General features: G+C 39.1%; 1 protein-coding gene across 1 annotated transcript; it reads left to right on the top strand.

Annotated features, from left to right (window-relative positions):
* Nucleotides 1-4714: 4714 nt before the first annotated feature.
* Tmem74 (transmembrane protein 74) lies at nt 4715-8584 on the top strand. The gene is made up of 2 exons (XM_052160990.1): nt 4715-4799; nt 6790-8584. Exon 2 carries the CDS (start codon nt 7198-7200, stop codon nt 8113-8115), a length of 918 nt encoding a protein of 305 aa, XP_052016950.1. The 5' UTR covers nt 4715-4799; nt 6790-7197; the 3' UTR covers nt 8116-8584.
* Nucleotides 8585-16524: the final 7940 nt, after the last annotated feature.

Genomic DNA, 16524 nt, shown 5'->3' with positions numbered 1-16524 from the left:
ACAGGACCAAAAGAAAGCCTTGTTTTTTGCTCTTGGGAACATGAACTAGTCCAACCATATGGGCATTAGTATGGACATTCCTCCAGGAACTAAAATAGAACTCAAGCATGATCCAACTGCAATTCTTGATACATACCAGACAGACCCTAAAGTCAATGTACCACAGCAATACTTATATATCTATGTGTATTCTTGCTATACTTGCCATGAAATGAGACCAGCCTAGATTTTATCACTAGACAAAAGGATAAAGAAAATAAGGTTCATATCCATAATGATATTTTATGCAATTGTAAGGAAAACTGAAATTGTTATATATTTTAAAAACTTGTGACTGAAAATCATTATGCTAAGTTAAAACAAACACCATACATGGAAAACACATGCATGTTGTCTCTTGCATAAATGTCTATATACAGAAGTGTGTGTGTGTGTGTGTGTGTGTGTGTGTGTATGATAGCATGGTGAGATTAATACCCTCTAACCTGTCTGTCCTTAGCTCTTAGTTTCTCACTATCCCCTCAGGTTAAAATTTTATGTAAAATAAAGCTTTAGTGTCTTCTGTGCTTTACTAAGCATCTGTCCTCTGAGTTATTAGTGCAACTTTAGTAACTTTGTATATCTTCATGGAAGAAATGTTTTACATTTGTGTTCAAATTTCCTAGTTATCCTCAACAGAACATGAGTATAAATTTCTTAATTTTTTGATACTCAGATGTTTCTCATAGTTTTAACTTTCTTCAGCTTATCTGGTATTTAAAGGGATTTGAATTACTTAATAAAAATTGAGAAACTTTGTTTTTATTGATCACACATACACACACACTCAAGGAGAAGAAAGAAAAGAAAGAAGAAAGCAAGAAAGCAAGCGAGAGAAGAGAAGAGAAGAGGAAGAGAACAGAAGAGAAGAGAGAGAAGAGGAAAGGAAACAAAAAACACTTTTCTAGCTGGGGAATTTCCTCTATTTATAAAACCACTGACTCTTGGCATCTTCTGTTGTCAGTGTTCAGGCACAGGGCTTATGGGCTTATTTAACAAACCTGTACACCTACAGTAAGCATACATATTAAATTAAATGTATAGTATATTATATTTTACTTATAGAGTTTTTCTAATAAATGAGATCTTCCTTAAATTATAGGCACTGTCAGACTTCTATGTCTTAGAAGCATCAAGCTGGACTGTTTCCAATTTTTAACAAAAGTACCCCCAAATTCTTTCTGATTTTCCAAATTTTCAGCCTCTCATGAAAACACTAAGTCCTCAAAGGAAGTTTATTTGTAATTAGTCCTTCTTTTGGCGGAGGGGAGAAATGTGATGAGATACTTTGAAGAGAAGCCGGATGTTAAAAGCCCCAGTACTACCCTTGACTTAAATAGTTAATTTACTTGGAATCTTTTTTATTACTAGTCAACCTAGCATAATAATGATTATTCCTCCAACACCAGAATAAACTGGGGCTTATTAAAATTTATGTCAATCAAAATCATTATGTAGATTCTTAATGCCATCCTTTTGCTAAGGCGGTGGCTTTGCAACAGATACTGCTTGCAACTTCTTCGTCGTGGTATCATGCTCACAGACTGGATTTCAAGGAAGCTAAATCTTATTTTGGAAAGGGAAACATATAGAAAGCAGTGTAAAGTATATATGGAATATTTCTGCATATGTAAAATTCCAACTTAAAGGGAAGTGAATTATGCCAGCAGAGTGCCAAGTAAGAGGAAGTTTAGGAAGCTGACCAAGAAAAACTCTTGAGAAAAAGTTTCAGAGTCACGCTTCGGAAAGCGCTTTAGACATGGCAGTGCGTGATAAAGGTTGGAAGTGGGTTTTGTTTATTCCAGAAAGTGAAATTTTTGCAAAGTTTGTCTTTCAGGAATTCCGTCAACACTTCGTTATGATTTTTCTCTGCAACATTCTGAAGGAAATCTTGTAGTATATTGATATAGAATCAACTTCAATTTTGTTTAGATTTACTTACTCATTTTATGTGCTTGGTTGCTTTGCTGACGTGTATGTCTATGAACTACATGCATGCCTGGTACCAAAAGTGGGAGTTAGATTTCCTGGACCTGGACGTATGCATGGATGGTTGTGGGCTGCCTTGTGGGTTCTGATATGTGAACCTAGGTTCCCTACAAAAACAAGTATGCTTAACCAATGAGGCTTCTCTGCACCCCCCCCCCATTGAGTTTATAATGTTAAAGAGTATGTGGAGTCTACTGTCTTGTATTTTTATGTACATGTGATAATAATAGGGAATGATAGAATGATAATCATCACATGTCTCAATTGAAGTTTGTCATATTACTTCATTGAATAAAAGAGAAAAATTGAATGGTCTGCACAGTGTAAGATGTTCAACATGTCTGTCATGACCATAAGGTGTTTACAGTTGCCATTAGATATTTAGGTGCCTAAGTCACAAGTTGAACAGAATTTAGTAGTTATCTAGCCATTCAAGACATGTCACAAAGTAGTGCATAAGAGATACTTAAAATTCCAATGTTGACAAATTCACACAAGATAGATTCCTCTGGAGGTGGTGTAGAAGGAAACTTACTCATGTAAGAAATGTAAATTAAAATTAGGCGTCAGGGACACCATGGGGGCTGCATAATCTAACTAGACAAATCCCTGTCTTAACACTGGCAATAAATGGGTCTGTCTTCTCTACGAAGACTCTCTAGTAGAATGCAATTCACATCTCTGAGACATACCATGAAAAACTATTAGAATGACCTTGTTTATATCAAACACCAAGTCAGCCTCCTGGTAGCTCAGTGTCCTAACATCTGAGCTTTGCCAGTGTGTTATGGTAGTGGTGGCTTACCTACTCCAACAGCATACCAAGCTGTGCTTTAGGTTCCCAAGATGTCACAGCCCTGGGATGATGCACATGAGAAACCACCAATGTTTACTTTACACCTCTGTTTTATCTCTTACACGTGCCATGAAAAACATATGGCAAAACACAATTGGGCCTAGTGTGGTTCAAAGATGCCCGTAATGCAATCAGACACAAGCAAATTTGAATCTCGGTTACTGGGTCTCAGATTTTGGTAGAGCAAGAATATACTGTTTCAAAGTTTGATATCTACACTGAAAAATGAGTTTAACAACATGGCATTCCTTAAAGAGAGTGTAAACAGCTACAGTGGTAATCTATCATCACTAATAGTTACTATTAACTGTCTTTGGTTATGCCTTCCAGTTGAGAAACCATGATGTTTTTATGAACTTTCATTTATCTAAAGCTAATTTTTATATTGCTAATGTCTCCTCCTTTAATCAAATATCCAAAGTTCCTTTGCACCTCCTTATTTCACTTCAGCTCAGGATATTTTAACAGCTCACTTGTTCCCTTTTGGACACCCACACTATGTTTGGGTTTGATTTCCAATCTACAGTCCTGAGAGAGTCCCTGGCTAGTGTGTCTTTGAAGGCTGGCTGGAATAGAGGAACAGAGAAAATATATTCTCCATATAGTATAGTGAATCAAGGAGGAAATGAGAAGCATGAGATTGTTTAAAGAAAAAAAAGAAAGAAAAGGGGGAAAAAAGGTATTATTGTTTGCTGTGTCACCTGAAGAAGCTAATCTATCTTTCAAGTGTGACCGCAACATTTATGTCTACTACTTGCAAGTAGAAAATGCCACAGATGCAGTAATCCTTTCTTCCTTCAATCAATGGTCTCGAAATCACATCTGGAGTTGATCCACAAAACACATATTTCCAAGATGTGCTGCTGAAGATTACTTTGAGTTAAAGAGGGTGCTACCTTGTCCTACCTCAAGAGTGGCTTCAGTCTTCAATTTGCATTACCAAGCCTGACCCCTCTCTTATCCTTCACTCTTGCCCCTCCCCCCAGTCAGTATGACATAATGCTTAGAATTTACTGAATACCAATAGCATAAGTCTGGGCATTTTTTATTCAGATATTCTGCAAAATTGAGGACTTTTACAGTACCTCTAAATTAAATGAACTAAATAAAATGTGTAGGAAAGGCCCTGTCAATAAAAGATTCTTATTTTCTAATTTAGTAATATATTCAACAGATCCAAGATATAACAGAAAGTACAGGGGACAAACTGACACTGTTACTCTCGGTGTTCACATTCTGCCCCTTTTATGGGAAAGGCAGCAACTTTGGAATCACACTTCTGGATAAAATTACAAATGCTACTATTTATTGATCTCCTAACCATTGTGGGCTGGGAGCAATGAATCTCTGTGAGCCTTTTTCCTCATTTTAAAAAGAAAATTGATTTAAAAAAAAAAACAAAAAACTTCTACTTTGGAAATGTGTTTTGACTACCCAATATGACAAACTATGTAAATTGCTTGGCACGCAGTTAGAACTCAATATAATGTTTGGTTCCCTAGTCCTCCAGAATCCTGTGACTTGTACTTGAGGCAGGTGGATGAGAGCATGGCTGTCTGGGCACGTAAGGGAGATATACTCACCTTACAGAGGCCAGAGCTTGAAGCTCAGGCAGGTAAATGCTTGGATGGAGGAAACTGTTTCCCAGAAGAACCAAATCCTGTAGGTGCTGGACTACGCGAACAAGGATGCAAGGACTTCCTCTGAACTACATCTCCCGGGATGCTCAGCAGAAAGGAGCACCCCGCCCCACCCTGCCCCGCCCTGCCCGATTCAGCGGGCACCGCCCACCCAGCAGAACCCAGCGGCGAACACAGGCTACAAGTGCTGTGGCTGGGAATAACGGACTTTCTCCGGGTGCCACGCGGACTCGAGTGTTCCGGGTTTCAGCTTTACTGAGTGGCCAAAGCAGAAGGTGAGTAGCAGAGAGTGGGGTGGGGAGGAAGCGCGCGGAGTGGAGAGAGAACCGGAGCTTGGAGCTAAAAGGAGCCGGGGCACGCATCCCCACTCTCGCTTGGAGGTGCCTGCAGGACCTAAGAGGTTGCAGCTAGACTGCAGGTGCCTCGATGGGCCAAGAGTCTGCTGGGAGAAATGATTGATCACGCAGCCTGTTGGGGCACCCCTGTCCACCCCTAGCAGCGGGTCCTGTAAACCCAGTGCGCTAATCCTGCACCCTGTATCCCACTTCCCTACGCGGTCTTTGACAGACCAGCCTTATTCCTATCTGTTCTGTCTATATTTTACTGCCTTTAATCGAGCAGCAGACTAGGGAAAAGGGAACTCTAGGTGCAATCTCATTAACTGGGCTTTTAAACAGATCAGAGAGAGGGCTGGGAAAGGGAAGAAGAAACCTTTAGCTGGTCCCCTGGGATTATCCATCCTAAACTGATGGTGGATTATAGATCTGCAAATCGAAGGTACAGTTAGCCAGTCTCCAATAGAGCCAGTCGGTAATGGGGGAAGGGAGGGAGGGAGGGAGGGGGAGAGACAGAGAGAGACAGAGAGAGAGACAGAGAGAGGAGAGAGAGAGAGAGAGAGAGAGAGAGAGAGAGAGAGAGAGAGAGAGAGAGAGATATTGATTCCTGATTTGTTATAAATTGGAAGTTTCGTGAGGGACCCTGACAATTTTATCTAAAGGAGTCTAATATGATTAGCTAATTGTGCCAAAGGTTAATCAGAGCAACTCGTGCCTCAGGGGTCCATCTGTGCTGGTTTCTGTAACTGATGATACTGGTTCCCATTGCTGCCTTCACTGAAGGATCCTTCAGTAGAGGCTTGTCCACAAGATGAAAGAAAACTCTGACTCAGTTACGGTTGGTTTCCTTACTCTTTCTTAGCCCTGTGGTTTTCTCCGTTTTGTTATTGCTCTTTTCATAATTTTAGTGCACAGGACGGGGTGGGGCGAGCTTGAAATGCAGCAGGAAGCATGGCCATGCCAACGTTCTTTTCCTTTCTGTGAGCTGCCTGGCTGTCTAAGGCGAGGCTCGCTTGAACCTCTGTCACCAGCGACTGGAGTTGGGGATTTTGACTCTTCCCCCTCCAGCCATGGGTTAAAACACTCTGGATTGAGATAAAAGCAAAAGGAGTTCTTGACTAAACCTCCTATATTTTGTGAATATAGGGTGAATTGGAGGTGAATTTTTATTTCCTAGGAAGCTAGCAAAGGCAGGAAAAGATGGGCACATGGCTAACCTTTCAACCCAGAGTTCTTGTGGTGCGCTGTCAAGGCTCTTGGTGCTGTGGAGGTGAGAGAGTGCCACGGATAGCATTTCAGAGCTAGCCTTGAAAATTGCTTCTCACTCTTCAACCTCCTTGCGCTGGGTTTGTAAATACTTCTGGATGGAAACTTCCTCTTGTTTGTTGGCAAACTGTAGGGAAAAGTAACTCAGATGCCCTGAGGACCTGAGACTTTTGTGAGTGGGAACAGCAGACACTCAGTCGGAGCAAGCAGTGTGTATGTGTGTGAAGTGGACTGGCTCTTTGTGCATTGTAGAAACCACAGTGTGACGTTGTGTGTGATGCCCCTGTGGAACTGGGAGTGGATTACACAGAGTAGTAGTGCCTATGGGTATTTCCCCACAGGGCCCAGAGCTGCGTGGAGTGGGTTACTAGCCATTTCAATAAGCGAATCACTAGTTCTGATCCCTCCTTTAGTCGCTGGCTGATTAAGTCATGCTTTTCATTCCCTTCTAGCTGCTAAGTCAAGATGCTGATGCTACTGGCCCCAGCTGATGGGAGCATTTATTCATTAAAGCTGATCTGTATTAGAATCTGTTCTGAACCGGAGTATAAACATACAGTCTAATTGAATTGGTTAGGAAGTCTGCTCTTGCTCAAGACTTCCTGAAACCCAACAGCTCTGCTCAAAAAGGGCCCTGCCTTTCTTCTCATTTGTCTTTCTGCAGGAAACTTGCCTTCCCATTTGAGGGATTCTGTCACAGGAATGAATGCATGAGTCCCTGGATAAATTTGTCTGGTGATGGCAGTGTGCTCTTCCCAGAGATTCTGCCACATCTTCCTTGCTGCTTTTCTGCCCTGACCCAAGGTTCTCACTGCTAACCCCTGTGACAAGTCAGAAGATTTGCTCCTTCCAGGATCTTCTGTCCCCAGGTCCCCTTTCCCGTTTTTTTGCCATTCTAATGAGAAACTGAGACCAAGGTGTCCTCAATCAGCCATGGCTGTAAAGGAAATGAGGACCAGTGGAGAAGGCCTCTCGACAGTAAGGTATTAGATTCTGCTGGATTCTTCTTATCTAACTCTGTTGCTGCTAGCACAGTTTCTGGGAATTGCATCGAGAAATCTATCTACCTCCCATGGAGCTCCAATCTCTGCCTAAGAGGAACAGCCCAGTGGACCCATGCAATGTTGTGGAATGGAATTCAGGAGAGACTTCTGGTGACCATGGAGAAGAGGCGACCATCAGAGCTGCTCTTTGCTATCAGAAAAACTTTGCCTCAACACCAAGGGCAGCTGTGGGGGAAGTGTGTAGACTTAGCCCTTCTCCAGCATCGCCAACCTTCTTGCTCCAAGACAATGTTATTCAAGCTACCATCTTCCCATCGAGACTTCCTGACTCAGGGAACAACCAAGTCACAGCTGATCGAAAAGTCTGCAATTGTTGTAGCCAGGAACTAGAAACTTCTTTTACTTACGTGGATGAGAATGTTAACTTGGAACAGAGAAGTCAGAGGTCTCCATTAGCCAAGGGCAGTACTCGCCCTGGAGATCTTGGATGGGAAAACCCTAGCGAATGGTCTCATGAGGCTGCCATGTCTTTGATGTCTGAAGACGATGATGACACAAGTTCAGAAGCCACCTCCTCAGGGAAGTCTGTAGACTATGGTTTCATCAGCGCTATCTTGTTCTTAGTCACTGGTATCTTGTTAGTGATCATTTCTTACATTGTCCCTCGGGAGGTGACAGTGGATCCCAATACAGTGGCAGCCAGGGAGATGGAACGCCTAGAAAAGGAGAGTGCAATGCTAGGTGCACACCTGGACCGTTGTGTGATCGCTGGGCTCTGCCTCCTCACCCTCGGGGGAGTTGTTCTCTCCTGCTTGCTGATGATGTCTATGTGGAAGGGGGAGCTCTATCGTCGAAATAGATTTGCCTCTTCCAAAGAGTCTGCAAAACTCTATGGTTCTTTCAACTTCCGGATGAAAACCAGTACTAATGAAGACACCCTGGAACTCTCCTTGGTAGAGGAAGATGCCCTTGCTGTACAGAGTTAGTTATAAAATCCTTGAGAGACAGCCCTACCTTTTATATGAAAAAAATATTAAGTGTGCCCTTTATTTGTTTGGCAAGAAAAGTGTTCTCTCCCCCACAAACTAAAAGCCAATGAGTGTTTTGTTCCCATGAATCTTGTGTATGAAAGCCTGTGTAAATTGTAAAAGAAACCATGGCCAGCAAATCCCTACTTGCTGCAAACTGAAAACTAATTCACCTGAAATCACCATGAGTTTCTTCTAAACAAAATACTTCTGCTGACCTAATATTTAAGTGTTGTCTTATACATAAACATGGATATTATTACTAGGGACTAGAAGGGCTCCTGCATAATGCGATCACTTGGCAATCTATCCCATGAAACATAAACAGTAATTAAATAGTAAGGCTTACATTTAACTCCCAAAGGTGCTTTTCCATTTTCTTGTGGAATTTTCTTCCTGTAATTCAGCTAAACCCTAAAATGTAGACTTTGGCAGTATGAATATTTTGAAATATAAGGATGTTGGTTATTTTTTTAAAAGCTATAAGATATTATATTTTAAATTCTTACTATATTTAGAAGTGACAACCATGTCATTAATATGCACCATCTAATAAAGATAACGTTACAAACTGTGTTCAGACCCATGTGAGGTTAACAAACTTATCACAAGGCATATTTCCTTATGCCTTGCTTCCCAATGAAGTAGAAGTATTTGCTGATACATAGTTTGGTTCCTGCTTGCGGATTTGCACTCAGCTTGATGACCTATGACCTTGAAATCTTTACCACTCCTTATATATGTGTGGCAAATCGTTATACTTTTAAAACATATCTGGCAGCCACATATCCAGACAGGTCTGAACTATAAGTGGGCCTGGCATTCTCCCAGGTGACATTTTGTGGCCCTGGTTTGGAGAAAACACCCAGGATAGTTGCAGCTAGACTCTTGAGAACTATGCCTAGTATAAGCCATTACTTAAAGAGTCCTTAAGCCTATAACCAAATCTTACACTAGAGAGAGAAAAAGCAAACCCACTAATTTAGTGGGGGTTGTGTTCATGATGAGTCCTGATTCATCTTGCCATCTATCTCTAAACATCATTCTGAGAACCTTCTACTTTGGATCCTTAAGAACCATGCTCTTGCCTCAGAAAGTGAAAATGTCTAGTTTATGGGAAGTACTGTGGGCAAGGTGGTCAGGAAGGGAATTGGAAATGCAGCTAAGAAAGGCCTGGAATTCCACTTATGTCCCATGATGTGGTCCCACCATCCCACGGAGTTTTTTTTTTTTTTTTTTTTTTTTTAGGATGTTACTAAGATTAGAGATTTCATTATTAAAAGAGGGCTGGAGCCAGCAATGGGTGTGAGTGAAGGGATGACTTAGTAAGTAAGGTATTTCATTGGAGATTCTTAAGAACACCTAAGTCTAATGCAGATATCTGATTTATCATTGAGGAGGAGGAGTGAATTATATGAGTTTGCATGAATACTATTACATGAATAGGCTCTTGTGGATATCAGAGTCATTTGTTGAATCAGCTTTAATAGAGGTAAAGGAAAATGCAGTAAGGAAGGGAAAGAGGGAAAGGTAGGAATGACAATATGTCACAATCCTTAGGTAAAAATTAGAGGTGTGGATATATAATATATACATATATATGTATATATTATATATATAGTCCTCTGCCTCACCCTGTAGAATAAAGTACTTGATCATGAAGTGATGGCTTACCGAGCCACAAAGGACTAGACAGAACTTGCATTTTGTGCTTGTTTTTCTGTGATTTTCCTGTCTTCTGTGCCAATGGAGAATTCCCAGAAGGTTAAAACTTCTAGAGGAATATTCAGTTTTGATTACTAGTCTGCTTGAGGAACTGCTTTGGAGGTATTGAAGAAAAACAGGAGTAATCTATTTCCATGGGTTCAAACTGCAACAGCACAGCATGTAAAATAGAATTTAAACCCACTTAAATTTAAATCCAGGCCTGGTGGATCATGCCTAGATGCCAACACTTGGGAGGCTGAATCAAGATCAACAAAATGCCAAGGTCAGTTTGGACTACTTAGGGAGTTCCAGGACAGAATACAGAGTGGAACTCTGTTTCAAAACAACAAAATATAACATTCATGATTATTTATAGGAGATCTCTGAATTTTGTTTTTATTCATTTGTAAGCCATTATTAATTGGTTGCATAGCAAATAAGACAGGCATAATTTGTGATCCAATTTTCAGTTCTTCATGACTTTGAAAATTAAACATAAAGGCTGAATTTTCAATCATATAAAACTGATGATAAAGGAAGAAAAAAGTCAGAGTTACTCATAGAGGAAAAGTTAATGAACTCACCATGTTGCTAAGTCATATAGATATGCCTGAAATGAAGGTAGCACTTTAAAAACCTTTATTTCAGAAAAGGAGATTTTAAATGAAAACTAAGTACATCCCCATTTCTGCCTTCTCTAAAACTCCTCAAACACAGATAGCATGGCATTTAAGTCATACTGATCTGAGGGAAGACACAACCAAGGGGACAAATTCACAACATCACCTGGATGCTTTCTTTAGGCTGTGCTGATGTAATTCTGATAATTGCCTTAACTGGCTTTCCTCCAGGTATTCTATTTGTATTGCCCTCACCCATTCTGTTACTGCCTGACATTGAGATGATTGCTTGAATTTAAACTGAAGCTAAGGAATATGGCCATGACTCATGGGTACAATGCTTGTCTTGTATATGGAAGGCCCTGAGTGGGGCCCTCAACACTGTAAGAAAATAAAGATAAAGGTAACAGAGGCAAAGAAAAATTCAGAATTTTCTGCACTTTCTGCACTGTATTGATTTCAGTACAATGTAGAGTGGTTTGGGTGCTAGAATTACTGTTGCCTGACCATGTGAGAAACCAGACACTGGACAGACTCAGGCTATGCTTTGACCTTGGATTTTCTCTGGCTTCCGGAGTATGTCTTCCGTAAGATGCCCACTGTTACCGATGGAAACTTCATTAGGCAGGGTAAGCTTCTAACATTACCAATAAACTGCCCCCCTTTGTGGGCACTGAAAACTGCTGCAGAGCTTGCTCAGTTCTCTCTGCAATGCCATTTCCTGGCAAGCCATTTGGAATTCCTGATGTGACCAGGCAATGTGATGTGCTGGCCTTTCACATTCATGGGAATCTTATCTTTCTGGGCATCTTGCTAGGAATCTACTTTAGACGAATAGAAGGCTGCTAGGAACCACCCAGTTAGTTCTCTCTGACCTGGGGTGTTTTCACCCATGTGACTGCTAAGTCCCTTAATTCAGTAAAACCCAGATACTTACTTGCTATCAAAAACTTAAAATATCTGAGTCCATCCTCTCCCTTAAAAAAAATATGGATAAAGGCCCAGTTTGATCAGGGCTAGTCCATATCTGCTAGGTACAAATGTAAACAAACTCCCACACCAAAATTTTTGTGCCTTCCTTTTGTTCTCACCTAGAGTGAAGAAAAATAATTAAAATTACACCATGATAACTGAATATCAAGGATGAAGGATATGAGTGTGTATATATTTCTGTTTGCTTTTAAATTTCCTTACAAGAAGAAAGCATCTTAAATAATTACATATGAAGATTCTGGATCTCATCTCTCAAATCTGCATACATGTGATTAATGGTCAGGGAAAAAAGAGAAAATGTCTATGTATCTATGAGAAGTTTTTCAGTCTGAACATTTGATTCTACTGCAGCAACTCAAGCTACCACAGAAAGGTGACCTGACAAAAGGAGTTCACAATGCTTGTCAATGGTTCCCTGGTAGCAGCAAGGTTTAATATCATCTGCTGGATCTGACTGCACCAAAGAACAGTCCCACCCGTACAACTTTCTGGCATGGCTTTAGCTTTTATAAGACAGGGCACAAACAATGATCAAAATGAAGAGAATTAAAATGAAGTCCCAGTAGACTTCTCCCGGCACTTGGGAACTCATATGACAGATAATTAACAGTTTTGACTGTCGATCTCTTCTTGGCTATACGCTTTTATGGTCCACACAGTATTCTACAAAATATCTTTTAGTTTTTATGGGCATACAGCTTTGGAATTAATTTGACTGAGTGATAGCAATACTGTCAATTGCAGGATGTTGCTGCAAACGCAGAATTGCTTTTTTAAAAACATCCATGACTTAACTTAAAGTCATACTCATTGCTTTTGTTTGTTAAATATGAAGATTGATGTGTTCAAGCCTGCATATATATGTTAGGATATGTTTTGTAAGTACATAACTTTAATATTACTAAGCTATTCTCGGACTAGAGTCTTATTGGACTTTGCCATACCTTAATGTTGATTTTGTGAACAAGAATTCTTTCACAAACTCAGTAAAGAGTTTAGAATCAACCTCAGAATGAAATAACTGTAAGTATGCAAACCTTCTTTGCCATTGTTCAGAGTCTCAGAAATGCTTTTTGATTTCTTTTTAACCTTGCAATTATAAGCTCATAAGTACGCAGAATATTCATAAGTGATTTTACCTTGAGTTCCAGTTTTCTTACCAAGAAATGTGGGCAGTACTGTCCTTGGCTCCAACTGAGTGATTCCTGTGTGGTTCAGAAACAGCTAGTTTTACTTCTGTGTCTGATTGCTTCCTCTACAGAATGCAAGCAAGTCTGAATATGAAGACAAAGTTGGATCCTCCCTCTGCTGTGTATTTCTCTGTGATTATCTTCTGGGTTTTCATTATACTTTTCTTGCCAAATCAAAGTAATCGATCTTGATTTGTACTTTCTGATATTGTAAAGGCAATGACAAAACATGAAGGTTTTTTTCCCTCATGATACCAAGGCTGTATATGTTAATAGTGTGTCCTGTTATTTTAAAACATAAATATTTATTGAGAAGTTTTCAGTGTGTTTAACATCTATTGAGGTCCAATATAATGGACTTTTAAAATTATCTTTTAAAATTATTCATGTACAAGAAAAAAAAATAAAAGGAATATTTACTCCAAAGTCAAGTGTAACATTCTTCTTTCTACCCTATAATTAAATGGTCTTCTTAGTTTTGCTTTGTATATATGAAATAGTGAAAGTTATTTAGAGTTCTCTAAATTACTTGGTATTGAACTTAAAGTATGATTTGCATGATTTGAATAGGCATTTTAAGGACATGTAGCTGAAAATCTAAGGTTTTATACCTTTATCAGCATGACTTAATGCCTTTACCAGGGAAATCTATGCAGAGGTGGAAAGGGAATGAAGAATATATGGACAGACAGACACACATAGAGAAAAACTAGCGATTAGGTAGGCTTTGATGAGGTGGCACCAATTACCAAACAACCCAGAACCTCAGCATGTTTATTATATCGAGAACATATTAGCTATTCTGTATAGAAGATACCTGTAGTTGAGCAGTCTCATGCTGTAAAGATCCAGGAGGAGGAGGACGCTTTATACGGGTTAATGCACATACGGGATAATCATTTGTAAACAGCAGTAGTTGGGCCAACGGAAGACTGACCAGGAGAAAGCCTACCAGTTTCCCATGGGTCCAAGTCCTTGGTCCTTGACATTGCTGTGTCCATGTCAAAACAGATTCATTAAGGTCTTTTTCCACTCCTTATATGTTCTCTCAAGGCTCCTCCTCTTCCCACAGGAGTAAATACTGAATGATAATTAAACCCTTCTCTCAACCTTTTCAACTGAATTTTGATACCCATTTCATATTGTAATATTAAGTAGAATTGTATCTTTATTATGTGTAAGTGTTGTCAAGTTCAGTTGGATCTAAAAAAGAGAATTGGAAGTGAGGACTGACAGGTATCTTCCCCTCCCCACCCCACAGTGTTTTAAAAGTGAAAGTAAGATGTATTGCTTATTATTAAGAAGAAACACTCTAGTTCTTTCCACACATATATATCTAGAATATGATTTGTTTTGTTAACTAACTCTAGTCATCCAGAAGAGTTAAGAAAGATACATTTCATATTCTTCTTCTTCAAGGTCCTTGCAGGTCACAGAAAGGATAGTTTTAGGAACAGTCTATGATGTTGTCCCCTTGACAGATGTTGCTGTTTACAAATCTGGAGGGTAAAGAGTTTGAAAGGTAGTAAACAGATACTCATTCACTGTACAACTTATCTGTCTTAGCTGACTATCAGCACTGGGAAAGCCATTAATCATGGTTTCATTATATACTTGAAAGTAGGTGAGAAAGGAGCATGCCAAAAGCCACTGATGACTGCTGTCATTTCTAACATCTCTGTTTTTGTCAAGCACATTACATCAATGAACATAAAGGTCTGTACTCTCAAGTAAGAGCAACATCCATTAATATTTCCATAGTGAGGTCAAAACTAATTTTCTAAAGGCTCTCTGCAGAAGACATACTCCAGTAGCTTTTGTTAAAGATAGTTAAAAGTATGAGCTGTCATAGTTGACATTCAGATTATCTGCATGATTTTTGTGTTAGAGAAGAATCTGGGTATTAAGCTAGTGCCTATGATTTTAGCATTTTTTTTTTTTGCTAATTTTTTGGGTACTCAACGTGTGTGCTTTTTGATAGAAGCTTTGCCTTAATTAGTGCTTACCCTATTTCTACAAGTATCTTATTACTGTTTGTTTTCTAACAACAAATAGAAAAAAACGGTTAAAAATGTTAAGCTATTGCCCCAAAGTATGTAATACTAAGCAGTAGAAAATGGGAATTTAGAATTTTTTCATTGACAATTCTTTTCAAAGTTAGAAAAACTACTTCCCAAGCAAAAACTTCTATTTATGTTATTTTTCTTTATATTATCATTTTAAAAATGGTTCATGGAAATGTATATAGGCATTTTTCTTTAGTATTCAAAATAAAATATAGTAGTTTTTCTTAAGTACAAAATCATATAGTCTTGCCATGTGGACTCCAGGAAGGGACAGAAAGCCCTATTTGAATGATTACTCTTCACTGAGTATTTTGTCTTTGTGTAGGATGCCTTGCACAATCTTCACAGCACGTGATTCAATAAGTGTCAGAAGCAAGAAGACACATCTTGAAGTTTGAATGACTGTTCATTTCCTCTTTTCTTGCCCAGTGGTTGGAGCCATAGTTTCATTATCTCTAATATGATGGTATTTGCCTTTTGGGATGTTTATGAAACTTAAATTTATCTCCATGATAGACTATGTTTCTTCTTCCTGTCTCTCATGTCCCTCTTGCTGTCCTCTCCACAATTCTTTTATAGTCCCCTTTTCTATTTCTTTACTTTCTCCTCCTTCTCCTACATGATAACAGTCATCATCTTTATCAGTATTTTCAAGGACAAATCCACCATTCCTGTGCCTCCTGCTTCTGCTATTGTAAGCATCCCACCAAGACTTTTCTTTATAAAAGAAAAAAATTAATGCAAAAAAACCTGTCTTTTGCTTAATTGCAGCATTTAATTGTAGAAAACTTCATATTCAAATTCTCCAGCCCTTAGTAGTTAGAACTCCATCTGTATGTCAGTGGCAGAGAATTCAGTTGTCTTTCCAATAGAAGAATTTTGCCATGCAGAAACTGAACAAAGACCTTTTGTTTAATTGAAATACCACTCCTATCTTCCTTCTTCTCTTTCCTCTTTCTCTGTATTCGCCCTGTTGAAATCTAAAAGATTATGTGTAGTGATCACTCTGGCAAAAGATTTTCATTTACCCAGCCTGCAGAGTTCATATGCTTCAGTTTATCTTTGACTTTTACTTAACCTTGTCTAACTATCAAAAACAGCTCTGGAATACAAATGATATTAAGAAAAAGTGCTGTTCCAGGACAGCCAGGGATGCACAAAGAAACTCTGTCTCAAAATAAATAAATAAATAAATAAATAAAGACAAAAAGTGAAGGGAAAAAAGTACAAGAAAAAGAAAAATTACCAGGAGTTGATCTCATTTTCTCCAGGATAATTAAATAAAATATTGTGCAGTACCATTTGCTGCTAACTGAATTCATGGCAAGGGAACCAGGGCACCAGGGCAGAAAGAAAGCAAAGACAGCACTCACTGGCCTTCAACAATACCTTCTCCAAATGATGATTTCAGAGGAGAATTTCCAGGTGGCAGACAGAATGAAAGGGACCCAGGTAGTTGATGCTAGATTTTAAATTGTAAGAGATAAGGTTGAGAAACTGAGGTTCAAAACTTGATCAATAATGAAAGCTTATGTTGGCAATCATTCTAGGGACAGAGCTGCTGAGGACAATTTCAAAAGAGACTCATTAAGCTGAGAAAGGGAAGCTCTCAAGTCAGAAAGATAATTCAGGTCTGGACAAAAGGAAATTTGATTTTGAGCATTTGATTATGATGGGAAAGAAGAGGTGCAACACAAGTGTCTCTTAAGAAATCTCTTTGTCTTTTACACAATGGAATACCACTCAGCAATTAACAACAATGAATTCATGAAATTCTTCGGCAAATGGTTG

Source organism: Apodemus sylvaticus, chromosome 17, assembly GCF_947179515.1.
Source record: "Apodemus sylvaticus chromosome 17, mApoSyl1.1, whole genome shotgun sequence".
Taxonomy (NCBI): Eukaryota; Metazoa; Chordata; class Mammalia; order Rodentia; family Muridae; genus Apodemus; species Apodemus sylvaticus.
Note: the sequence above shows the minus strand (reverse complement) of the source record. Positions and strands in the feature narration are given on the sequence as shown.